The 12,567-nt window shown below is 40.8% G+C and overlaps 2 protein-coding genes across 2 annotated transcripts; both read left to right on the top strand.

Moving 5' to 3' along the window:
* Nucleotides 1-62: 62 nt before the first annotated feature.
* On the top strand, nt 63-3,414 carry LOC103701262. The gene is made up of 2 exons (XM_008783260.4): nt 63-1,972; nt 2,694-3,414. The coding sequence occupies exons 1-2, from the start codon at nt 1,336-1,338 to the stop codon at nt 3,296-3,298; spliced, it is 1,242 nt and encodes a 413-aa protein (XP_008781482.3). The 5' UTR covers nt 63-1,335; the 3' UTR covers nt 3,299-3,414.
* Nucleotides 3,415-9,332: 5,918 nt separating this feature from the next.
* Nucleotides 9,333-11,027, top strand: LOC103701263. The gene has a single exon (XM_039133219.1). It carries the CDS (start codon nt 9,393-9,395, stop codon nt 10,806-10,808), a length of 1,416 nt encoding a protein of 471 aa, XP_038989147.1. The 5' UTR covers nt 9,333-9,392; the 3' UTR covers nt 10,809-11,027.
* The last annotated feature ends 1,540 nt before the right edge of the window (nt 11,028-12,567 follow it).

Below are 12,567 nucleotides of genomic sequence, written 5' to 3'. Positions count from 1 at the left end.
ATTCCAGACTCAAGATATTGTCAATTTGTGGTTTCGCCAGCAATTTGTTTGTAACCCATTGAAGAAGACCTGCTGAAAAATTTTATCTGCTGCATAAAAGAAAAGAAAAGGAAAAAAAGTCTTCAAAGAAGAAAAAAGGCCAAGTAAATCATATCCAAATATAAGGTAGCAAAGATGTGGTGGAATCCATCTCCATGACTGCCGACAAATCCAAGTCCACAACATTGGTTGCAGCTTAGATGTCCACGTGCATCACGTGGTGGCAGCCCTTGTCACGTGCAAGACCTTCCTCTTTTTGTATTTTTTTTTTCTCCCTTCTTTTAGATCCTCCTAGCTTTACTGTTCACTTACTTACAGCCCCCAATTTAATCCCCCTATCATTCATCTTTTCTTTTTTCTTTAATCCTCAATCCTGAAGAAGGCAATACCACGATAGCATCCAAGCAAATTACCAATGCTTAAGAGTTAAAAACAATCAATTTTTCAAAATAAAGAGGCTACTTTTGGTGTCACATAGAAGGTTTTACTAAATGATCCAAAAAAAAAAAAAAAATCTTTCAAAAAGGAAGATTAATTTACTAAATGATCAAATGCCATTTGAGGTACCAGCATCTTTCAGAAACCTTTCTTAAGCTGACTTGCTACTTTTTTTTTTTTTCTCCATTCAAATCAGCTAGCCGTTTGAATCTTACCATTTACGTCTTCTTTTACCTTTGCACAAGCAAGATTGTGGGGCTCATTAAGCTGGTTTGACCGCTTGATGAATGATAGCTATGGATCGAAAGACCCGCGCATCAAGTGAGCCCAATGATGCCTTATGGAGCGGGCCCCAGCAGGTGATTTGCTGTGGCTCTACACCAAGTTTGCTCCATGAAAAGCTGCACCTGGTCCTTCTATCTGCGACTGTGCTGCCCATGCTGATTGCTAAAATAAACAAGCAAATGATCTTTTGCAGCTAAAGAGCTATCATGACCCATGACCAAAGAGGACCAAGGGGATCATGTCCTATTACTCTCTGTGTCTCCAAGGACTACCAAGCCTTAGATTCTTCTTCAACTCTCAAATTAATTGATATTTGGATTGCTAAGATGTAACAAGGTGCTATAAGTGAGCTCCCACTAGGTCTGTAAGTGATCTATACCTTGCTTGATTACAAAAATGAATATGTTAATGTAACACCAAAGTAGGTACCCTCCTCAAAAGGTCCGTAAACCAACTGAGAAACTCCACAACCATACCTTCGCCCCAGACAAAAAGGAACCTCCTTTGCAGCTTCACCAATAAAAAAGAAATAGACCCATCACTGAAGCACCTCCTCTTCTCTCTAGAATACCAATGCCATCTGATTCTAAGCAGAGGGAGAGCCCTCTTCAAACCTCTTCTCCAATGGCTGAAGCAAAGAGAGGCAGTAAGCCCGTAAAGAGAAGCCATAAGAGTAAGAGACAAGCATATATGAAGGCGGAGAAGCCGCCTACTTTGAGAGCCTTCAGAAGCTTCTTCTCATGCAAGGACTACCGAGTAGTAGAAGGTAACAAGAGGAAGTGCAAGAGGATTGTGTGCTCCGGGTCTCTCTGTAGCTTGAAGGGCAGCTCAGGTGTCGTAAGGCCGGAAGCAACTTCCCCTGAGGTCTATAAGAAAATGGCTTCTAGCAGATGGTTGAAAGCTCCTCCTAATGAGACCAATAGAGCTGTTTCCAACTCCTCTTATTCTTTTAATTCTTCTGCTTCTATAACTGCCCCTTCATCATCATCATCATCATTATCTTCATCTTCTTCTTCTCTTGGTGGGTCTTTCAGAGGAAAACATCTGAGAAGGTTCTCTGGTTGTTATGAGTGTCATGTGGCCGTTGATCCTGTTAATGGGGTGTCAAGGGCCCCTTCTATGAGGGCTACTATCTGTCCTTGCCCTGATTGTGGGGAGATTTTTATGAAACCAGAGACTTTGGAGCTTCACCAGGCAGTTAGGCATGCAGGTAACTCTTCATTCTCTTTTCCTCTTCTTCTTCTTCTTCTTCATCATCCAATTCTTTCCTTCCAATCTCCTTTACTTTCATGCCAATCTTTAGTTTTGACGCTCCTGCGAACTGGGGTGTTTTTACATTTTTTGCAGCTTTGAAGTTTTGGTGCGTATGACTGCAAGATATAAGAGAAAAGATAAATAGTGAATTCTGCTTGGATTTAGATCGAAGACTTTTTTTTTTAAAAAAAAATGAGCAATAGCTTTTCCTCTAGAGAATATGACTCAGCTTAAAATTCAAGGACATGATTTACATGCATTTGCTTCTATTTTTGGTAAGAAAATGCTGCCTTCTTTTCCTAATGGAAGGTGTTGTGATGCGAATCCAATCACTCCGGCAACCACTTTATCCTATCTGTTGCATCGATAAATCCTCAGCCCGAACCCACTCATATTCCTTAAATTTAGTTCATCAACCAGTGGCATCCTAATCCTTTATACAGAGAATTTTCAGTTTCTTATTGCATCTTCCTTGGTATCTCAAAGTTCCTATAACATGTCACTGATGCAGCATTTTCTCTCTGCTTTTCTCCCTCGAGCTAAGCACCGACAAAATAATCTAATATTGCAGATGTTTTAGCTTTTATTAGTGATATAAGCTTTTTCACGTTAGTGATGGCTATTGAAGAAAAGGATTCCAATATCTAATCTCTCTGTTGTTTCCTTTCTCCATTCAGTATCAGAACTGGGTCCAGATGACACCAGCCGAAACATAGTAGAGATAATATTTCAGTCCAGTTGGCTCAAGAAAGAACCTCCAGTGTGCAAGATAGACAGGATCCTTAAGGTCCGCAGCACCCAGAAGACCATAGCTGAATTCGAAATCTACAGAGACTCCATAAAGAGCAGAGCTAACAAGGTGGCAAAAAAGCACCCAAGGTGCATTGCTGATGGGAATGAACTCCTGAGATTCCACTGCACAACCTTCGCATGCTCCCTCGGCCTCAGCGGATCCACCAACCTGTGCCAATCAGCTCCACAATGCAATGTGTGCAGCATCATACGAGATGGGTTCAAGATGGACAGTCTTGGAAAGATCCAAACTATGGCTACCAGTGGAAGGGCGCATGATATGGCTCGGATTGCATCGGGCGATGCAAAGAGGGCTATGTTGGTCTGCAGAGTTATTGCAGGGAGAGTGAAGAAGAGCCAAGATGCTTTGGAGGAATGCGATTCAGTCGCCAATCAGGCAGGAGTTGTTTACTCGAATTTGGACGAGCTCTTTGTGTTTGATCCTAAAGCCATCCTACCTTGTTTTGTTGTTGTTTACAGTGATTACTAGAGAGATATCTCCATAGATGACTTGCTTTTCACTGTGTGATGGTTGGACTTGACAAGCAGGCTTTGTTTATTTAATCAACTCCTTAGTGGAATCTAATGGATTGCATTTTTCCTTCATTCAGGAGTTTGTGTTTTGTTCTACAATCTTACCATACTTATGCTTTACTATATATTCTAGTATATATGTTGCTGAACCTATGTTGGATGCATGGTTGCAAAAGAATGGGGGCATGACGCGATCCGAAAAGGCGAAGATTAAACGATTAGGATCATAATTTCATGAAAATCAAGTGAGAAAATAAAAACTTCATAAGTTTTCCTGTGGAACTGTTCGAAATGGTAGATGTGTGAGCTCTTGCATATCAAAGTGATCAAATAAAAACCCAGTTTAAGTGCAGTTTTGTTAAATAAACAATCTTGCCATCGTGATTAAGAAACTGCCTAAAATGTGCTGCCAAATGGGTCCCTGGATGCATGTTTGGATCTGGGATCCCCTTTCTGAACATTAAGTTGAAGATGCTACACAAATGCTATAGGACATCAGCTGTAGGGTGCAGCTGACTACTTGCATGCCTGAAACAGCCATGATAATACCATACAGCCATTCATGCTCCCCGAAAGGCAAGCAACATGTTCTAGCACAAATCGACTCGCGAAACTTTTTTTCAGAACTCTATGGAAGAAGAATTTTGATCTGGGTTTCCTTAGATATACTGAACAACTGATGTGGCATGTAATAAGCCAAAGCAGATTCACTAACAAACACAAACTTAATAACACTTGTTAATTCAATATTAAATGAGTCGATAACCAATTCCAAGCTGTCAGCCATTGCTCTCTGGTGGAATGTGCTACTGGACTGTAGACGAGGTCCCCTCTATTTAGCTGCCAAACTGATGATATGTGCGGGTTTGTTTATGTCCAATCTTCTTGTCTAATATCACCTGCCTAAAAGTCTTTATGTGGATTGTTTTATATGGGAGTTTGTAGTTACCTGTTAAGATATCCAAAGTCTTAACTTGCCACTCATAATGATAGTAAAACTGTGTCCTTATTCGGTTTGTTTTAGTGAATAAAATACTTGCATGCAGTTTCTTATTTACATGGAGGAATCATCTCAGAAAGAGCCAAGCCAACGATGCTCTTCTGGAACTGGCAAGATATAAAAAGGTTTCTAGTGGTAACTGCTGTAAATGGCTCATTCCCAAGTGGTAACTTGATTTCACAGGCAGGTTATATTTCGTTTACCATTTGTTTCTCTGTCTTCTTGAGTGTAAGCCATTTGTTTCGTCCTGTAATATTGGTTTGCTCACTTTGCTGGTGATTCTTTTCCTAACTCGAGCAATATATTCAGTTGAACTCATACTAGACATATGGCAATAATGAATGGGGCCTGATGCATGCAGAAAAAAGGTGAGCAATTCATGCAAATAAATTACTTGCCATTGTTGCTAAAGGAGCAAGTTAATGATTCCAATTATGCTATCATCCATTACTCTCAGGTGGAGTTGTGCTATTACCCTGTGGTTGAGGTACCCCTCCATTTAGCTGGAAATCTGATTGTGCATGCGCTTGTCTGTGTCTAATCTTGTTTAGTGTCACTCTCCTGGTGTCTTTATATGGTTTGTCTTTAATGGGTGCATGTAGTAAAAAGAATAGTTGAGACATCCAGTACCTGTGGCTTGTTTCATGATGGTGTTTGCATTGGAGTACTATTTTATTGTCACTAGATCTTATGAAAATTGATGTCCTTATCTGGTTTGTTTTATTCGAGTTTGTAGGGAATAATTTGTTAATCTACAGTTGCCATGAGCCTAAGATACAGTGAGGAATCATCTCTGCAATAGCTTGAGGACAAGCTGCTGTCTTTTCTGGAACTGGTAGCTGGTGAGCTCTTTCTTTCTTTCTTTCTTTCTTCTCTTTTTTTTGGAGCTGGGAACTGGTAAGCTCTTTGCCGATTCTCTTGGGAGAGAGCTGAAAGTGCCGCAAGGTCCGAGACAAAGGATAAATGAAAGGTCCGGCCTGGTCCACTGATCCGCCGGCCTGCTTGCAGAGGATGGCCCACTGCCGAAAATTGCCGTCTGTGTCCCTCTTCCTCTTTTTCCTCCTCCGGAAGACCCTCACCCACCAAGCTCTTATCGGACACCACTAGACTCGATTATCACTAGTTAAATCCCTATTAAGTTATTTGTACCCTAGCTTGACCCTTGACTAGATGAATTTATCTTGATCAGACTGACCTAAATTGTACCACCTAGTTGATCATGTCCTTCCTCCATCTTGATTGCGGCATGAAGCCACATACCCTATAGTACTCTAAATAGGGTCATGTTGCCTAATTTTAACATGTTTTTAGTTGTTTTGGGTTTTTTATTATGTATTTGGGTTTCAAAGTTGTTAATTATGGATTTTAATAGCTTTAAATAGGTTTCAAAGTTGTTGATTATAGATTTTAATAGTTTTGAACAGGTTTGGGTGATTCACTTAGTTGAATTTTAAGGATTGAAGACGAAAGAGGTAAGTGGTCCTTATACTCCTTATTAATTTTCGAATTACCACTTGTTTTCAATGTTTATGATTGGTGAAAATGGTATTTGACATTGATGATTCATATTTTTCTCAAATTAAAGATCAGGTACATATATTATGAAAATTATGCTTTATTATTAAAAGAATGGTTTATGAATGTTTTAATAAAAATAGCTTGTTTATGGACTATGAACCATATCATGTCATTTAGTACCTTTCAACCTACTTATATATGTATGCTTTAAAAATATATAAAAATATTTTCAAAGCTCATGGATAGCTATGGCAGCCTACAGAAATAGGGTCAACAATATTCTAAAGCTATTATCCAACAAAAACGGCCATCTGCCAACAGATTAAAATTAGTATTGAATACAAATTATGATACTTTATCAATTACATTATCGACCTTATCATGAGTATAAAGTGATCATAGCATTAAATGTTTTAAGATACTTTACCGATTACGATTATGATACTTTACGAGCAATCTTTTGCACTATGAAATGTCTAAATGGCATATATTTATAACTTTATTTATGCTATACATTTGGAACCACGTTCATGAAACCTTTATGAACCAAAAAATTGCATCTCATCTTGTTTAACATCACTTGCCCAGTGTCTTCTATGGTTTGTTTTGCATAGCTATTCGTAGTGCCTGGTTGCTACATCCAATGTCTTGCACTACTACTAAGATTGGTTGTAAATCTTGACAAAACCAGGATACTCATCTGATTTGTTTCGTATAAGTGTATGTGGTGAATAAACCAAAGATACACTAAGCAGCCAGGAATCATCTTAGCAGGAGCCTAGAGACAAGCTACAGGCTCTGCTGGAGCTGTCAAGCTCTTTGATGCTTCTCTTGGGACAGAGAAAGAAAGGCAACAGTAGACCAAGGACCATGCACAGAGGGCTGCGAGCTACGTTGCATGAGAACAGTCCATGCACACCAGTCTCAATTGGGTCCCAGGAGACCAGGGCCTGCCTTATAGTTGTGGGACAGGTGCTGGAGTTGGCAGCTCCAAGGACCATGGACCCTACCTTTATTTGGAGGATGGGATGGATGGGCGTTTACAGCTTGCCATCCCAGAGTTGGTACAGATGATCAGAGGAATGGTGCTGTAGGGTTTAATGCTGAGGTTAATTTAGGTTAAGATATGGATTTGTCTGAATAAACTGGTGTTGTGCCTTGAGATTGAGGTGCTTGTGATGAAGTGGGCATTTCTTGATTGAGCTTAATCTAGACCACCATGAAACTTTCTTTTTTTTTCTTTTTCCTTTTAGTTTTCCTTATCCCCTAATTACTTGTCCAAATATTTTTGAAGAGTTAGAGATGGGAATAACCAATCCTTTTATAAAAATAATGGAAGAAGGGCCCATATGTTTTTCCTGCCTTTTTTTTTCAGAAATTCTTGTCGAGTTAGCAAATGTCCCATATGACCATACACATATCTGGCCTATTCTTTTTTAAGTCCCATGAGCTACCATTCTTGAGTCCCATATGACCATACAAATATTCACCATCCCTCACCATATAAATCTAGATACATTATTTTAGTAGATACCACCCTCTTGATTGAGATTCTCCTTTTTATAAAAGAAGAGAAACATATCAACCAAATGTATTGAGCTTGTTTATGAGATCAAGTTGTGCATGCTTCCTCTAAGCTGCATCTCACATTTGCAATTATTTTACTTAATTAAGAATTTTGCAAAAACACTTGTTACAAACAAGTAAATATTAAACACCACATACAGATCTACAATTATTTTTTCAACATATACCAAAGTCTAAATTTTATATAATACTCGTCAATCAGGAATTGATATATATAGAACCTATAAATATTTTTTGTCAACATATTCCATTTTCATAAATTTGCTGGCTTTGTGCAGAACTAATATAAGATTCTATAAGATTCAAAAATGTAAGGAATCCATCTAACGATCTATCTATGATTTTTTTTCTCATCTCTATATGTAACTCATAAATTAAAAATCACAAATAATAGTAACAGTAATAGTAGCAACAGTAGTAATATATTATTATTATTATTCTACATAGAGATTGCAAATACATTACAATTTATATATAGAGAGGCAAACCACAGCGGACTGGGTTGTATCTTTTGTGGCTAGCCGTCCATAAGCTATCCCATGGGAATTTTTTGTTTCTTTTTTCTACTCTTAAAAATTTTGTATGATAACTCTTATGGATATATTTATATGTGCTATATTAAAGTTGATCATTGGTCTGATGCCAGACTTAAATTATATTTATTTTTAGTCAGCCTTTGGGCCAAATTTATTTAAAATTTAAATTTGTTTGTGCCTAAGCCCAGCTCAGAACATGATCATGGGCCGGATTTGTAACATATTTTCACGTGGCAATTTGAACGAATTGTGTGGCTTCAGATCCTGTTATTTAGTTAAAATGATGCCCCCTTTTTCAGAGGCAGAATTCCAGTAACTCAAAACAAACTCATTGAAATTAGAGTTTGACCTTTTAACAGAAAACCACTGCGTTAATTTTTTATTAACGTACGGTAGGCATCTGTAGTGAGCCCCCAACTGTGAACTAAGATAATGGAGTTCTAATTTTTTTATTTTTACTTAGGTTACCTTTTTTTTAAAAATAAAATTACAAAAGACATCCTTCAAATTTGGGCTATTTACATTTAGACCTCAAATATATTTAAAAAAAGTATCAAATAGCTATAAAAAACTTAAATTGTTACAATATATCTTGTCCGTTTATCTAAATCCTAACATCATCAATGGAGTGAGAAAGAAAAGATAAAAATACCCTTGATTTAGAAAGATAATCTTTTGTCATTCATCCATCTACACAAATATTAAAGTGCTCCATCCTCTGTAATCCATCCACCTGCATAAGTCTCAAAACGCTCGATCCTCTATCATCGGTCCTACACAAATCAAAAAATACTTCATTCTCTATTATTCATCCACATGTACAAATCTTAAAATGCTCCATTCTTTATCATTTATTTGCAAGCACGGGCGTTGAAGTGCTTTAGGCTCATCATTCATCTGCAAGCACAGATCTCAAAGAGCTCCGTTTTTTATCATCCATCCATATGCATAGATCTCGAAGTATTCCATTCTCTATTATTCATTTACATGTATATATCTCATTTCATTTCATCTGCTATCATTCATTTACTTGCACAGATCTCAAAGTACTCCATCTTTTGTCATTCATATGCTTGCATAAATTTTAAAATATTTCATCCTCTACCATAGATATTAAAGTACTTCATTTTTTGCCATTCATCCATCTACATAAATCTCAAAATATTTCTTCTTTGGTGTTGAAAAAGAGTAGTTCCCAAATTTTTTTTAAAAAAAAATTAGTTATCAAATGACCGATAACATTTTTGCAACTGGTGGAGGCATATTATAATAAACTTTAAATTTTTGATGGCTCATTGATATTTTTTAAACGTCTAGGGGATAAGAATAACGGCCAAAACTCGATTGTCTCTGTAATTTTTCCAAAAAAAATAAAACGATCGGAGTATGTTTATCACTCGTTCAAACTTATGAACACCACCACCACGCATCGGAGGACGGAGAGTCAGATCTCTTCCTCCGCCGATATGCCGGCCACCGGCGGCGCCTCCCCGTCCTCCTCCTCCTCGACCACCACCACCGCGGCCTCCTCCTCTTTCGCTGCTGCCGCCGATCAAAACCCTAATCCCAGGGGAAACAACTCCATGCAATCTTTGTGGGACTCCATCAATAAGGGCCGATCCTGCATCCACGCACTCGCCGCCCTCCTCTCCGCCCCCGATCTCGCCTCCCTCGCCGACTCCGACCGGCCTGCCCGCTCCCTCCTCGACTCCTCCGACGCCTACGCCGCCGTCTCCTCGGCACTCTCCGCCCCCCTCTCCGGCTCCGGCGACGACCCCTTTTGCAAGTGGCTCTACGAGACGTTCCAGTCCTCCGACCCCGACCTCCGCCTCGTCGTCCTCTCCTTCCTCCCCCTCCTCTCCGGCCTCTACCTCTCCCGCGTCGTCGCCGCCTCCGCCGCGGCCGCCGCCCACCAGCCCTCCCTCGCGGGATTCGAGGCCGTCCTCCTCGCTCTCTATTCCACAGAGGCCAAGGCCCGCGCCGGCAAGCCCCTCCTCATCTCCGTCCCCGACCTCTCTCAACCCTCCCTCTACCACTTCCCCCGCCCTCCCGCCTCCACCGCCGGCCCCCGCGGCTCCGCCGCCTCCGCCCCTCCCCGCCCCGCCGCCCAGCCCTCCATTGGCGTCCTCTCCCCTCCCCTCGAGCCCCAGATCGCGGTCAAGTCCACCAAGCGCGCTTGCATCGTCGCCGTCGCCCTCGACTGCTACTACAAGAAGATCGCCCTCATGCCGAGCCGATCAAAGCTCGATCTCTGCGAGTTCGTCGCCTCCTGGGCCGGCCAGGACTGCAGCTGCCGCTTCGAGCTCGACGACGAGCCCAATCCCTCCTCTACCTCCTCTCCATTCTCCTCGCCAGAAATTAGGAACTTCTTCGAGGATGACGGTGGGGTCGGCAACGCGGCAGAGGAGATGGGTAGGCTAGGGATTCAAGAGAGCCCCAACGGCCACCAATGCAATGGGGAGGAGAAGGAGGGCGGCAGGACTTCGAGGGGGTCGAGGGTGCCGCTCCCATGGGAGCTCCTCCAGCCGGTGCTGAGGATCTTGGGTCACTGCCTTCTTGCGCCGCTGAACCCACAAGAGGTGAAGGATGCTGCGTCCATGGCCGTGCGGTGCGTGTATGCTCGGGCATCTCATGAGCTGGTACCGCAGGCGATCTTGGCCACCCGCAGCTTGATCCAGTTGGATAAGAGCGCTCGGAGGTCAGCGAAGGCAGCGACAATGGCGGCGACACCGGGTAGGGCTTCCAATCCAAACACGCCGAGCAAGCCAAAGAAGCCAGAGATCCTTTTGGTCTCAAATGATCGGTTAGTACATGATTTGCCTTGAAGGTGTTTGCTTTGTGGTTAGGTGTTTGCTTTGTGGCCTCCTGGAAGAACTGAGATCATTATCAATTGCAGCGTAGATTATGTAACAAGTTTATGGAGCGTATTTTTGTTCTCGTTCAGTGATTATGAATGTATGAATGTATTTTGTGTTTTCTATTAGATGCAATGTTGTTTACCAATGAAAAATTAGTCCTTGCTCATTAGAGATTTCATTCGATGATTCTTGTATCTTGCATCATAGACTATCTCGTTTCTTTTCGTTTTTGTCTCCCTCATGACACCTAGTCTTCACTTGAATTCTAGCTCGGACTGCCTCAAGAACACCAATGGTGGATGAAGGTGCAAATATGGCCTATAACTCTTTGGGACTTGACTCTCAACAATATGTAATTTGCCTAGCCATTTGCTTAATTGCCAATTGGCATGTTAAAGAAGAAAGCAATTGGCAGTGGTTCAGTGCATAAAATTTTATAAATCCAATTGGCATGACTGCCAACCACTCTATAGCTGTCTTTTAGGTCGGAGAGAGGAAGCTGCCTAGAGCGTTCTGGGATTTATTGTATTTTGGTTTTTTTGGATGTATCCATACTAAAATTATATAAATCATTCGTTTCATTCGTTTCATTATATATATATATATATTGGTTGCGACCCTTTACTCTCGCGTAAATATTATTCATTTCTAAATTGATAGTTGTCAGATGACTTCCTGCCTGCAGTTTTATATGTTGGTATGTTTGGAATTTAGGGATAAATGCAGGTTGGGTGGACGGAGTAGATAGGTAGACAGACAAAGTTGGGCCCAAATTGATGAAATCATGTTGTTGATAGTTGTAAAATAATGAGGACAGTGGATGTAATAGCAGCTTAAAAGGAGAGTCCTCGCATCACTGGGGGCTGAAAATGACTTCCCATGGGCCAATTTTGTCCAGCTGTGGAGGAGGCTGATGCAGGTGCCTTTACTTGGCAGCAGCACACCACACACAGGCTTGGATGGTGGTCCCAAGAGTAGAAGCCAGTCATACCTTTTTTGATGGAAAAGGCCTGTCATATGAGTAAAGGTCCATTATCTTGTTCTCTCATGTAATTATATCCCTTGGTTCTTGACATTTTCGTTCATATAACTTTAGTGCAACGGTAGGTCAAGGTTTATGCAAAAGTGACCATGATCATACTTGTATATATGCGCAAAACCTGGTGGATTGCATGATCTAAATGATGTATATGCCTTGCAATCATGTCTCCTAACAAGATCCCCACAGCACCCTTCGCAGCACATCATCTCTTTGAAAACTTTGTTATAATTTCTTAGCCAGATAAAGATCTGCTGCAATCTTTTCTCACATTCCATTCCTTCATCTTCATTCTACCTGATTAGTGGATTGGCGGTCATTCGAGGTATCTTTTGTCGTCTCGGGATCAAGGTTTTAAGTCCTGGCACGATAGAGAGTGTCCCAGCCGGCCTGTTCCTATGAGAAAATAGGATGGGGATGGGATCGAGACTCCAAAACTCATCCATGTAGGGAAATAAAAGAAAAAAAAAGGAAAGAAAGAAAGGAAGAGAGAAGACAAGAAATGAAAGAATGAAGAAAGAAAAGAAAAGGATGAAAGAAAAAAGAAAGAAAGAAGCAAATGAAAAGATAAGAAAAAAAATGAAAAAAAAAAAGAAAGGAAAAGAAGGTGAGAGATATCGAGGGTACTACGGGATTCTTGACTAGGACTGTCACTAGCATGAGGTAGGATAGTAGGGCATCCTATTC

Source organism: Phoenix dactylifera, chromosome 14 (assembly GCF_009389715.1).
Source record: "Phoenix dactylifera cultivar Barhee BC4 chromosome 14, palm_55x_up_171113_PBpolish2nd_filt_p, whole genome shotgun sequence".
NCBI classification, from domain to species: Eukaryota; Viridiplantae; Streptophyta; class Magnoliopsida; order Arecales; family Arecaceae; genus Phoenix; species Phoenix dactylifera.
The sequence above is the reverse complement of the archived record's forward strand: the minus strand, read 5'-3'. Positions and strand labels throughout refer to the sequence as shown.

Bases quoted from the DNA above. Each gene is read 5' to 3' on its own strand.
- LOC103701262 (XM_008783260.4), top strand. From the start codon at position 1,336: ATGCCATCTGATTCTAAGCAGAGGGAGAGCCCTCTTCAAACCTCTTCT. The intron at 1,973-2,693 runs GTAACTCTTCAT...TTCTCCATTCAG, and splicing joins CCAGGCAGTTAGGCATGCAG to TATCAGAACTGGGTCCAGAT.
- LOC103701263 (XM_039133219.1), top strand. From the start codon at position 9,393: ATGAACACCACCACCACGCATCGGAGGACGGAGAGTCAGATCTCTTCC.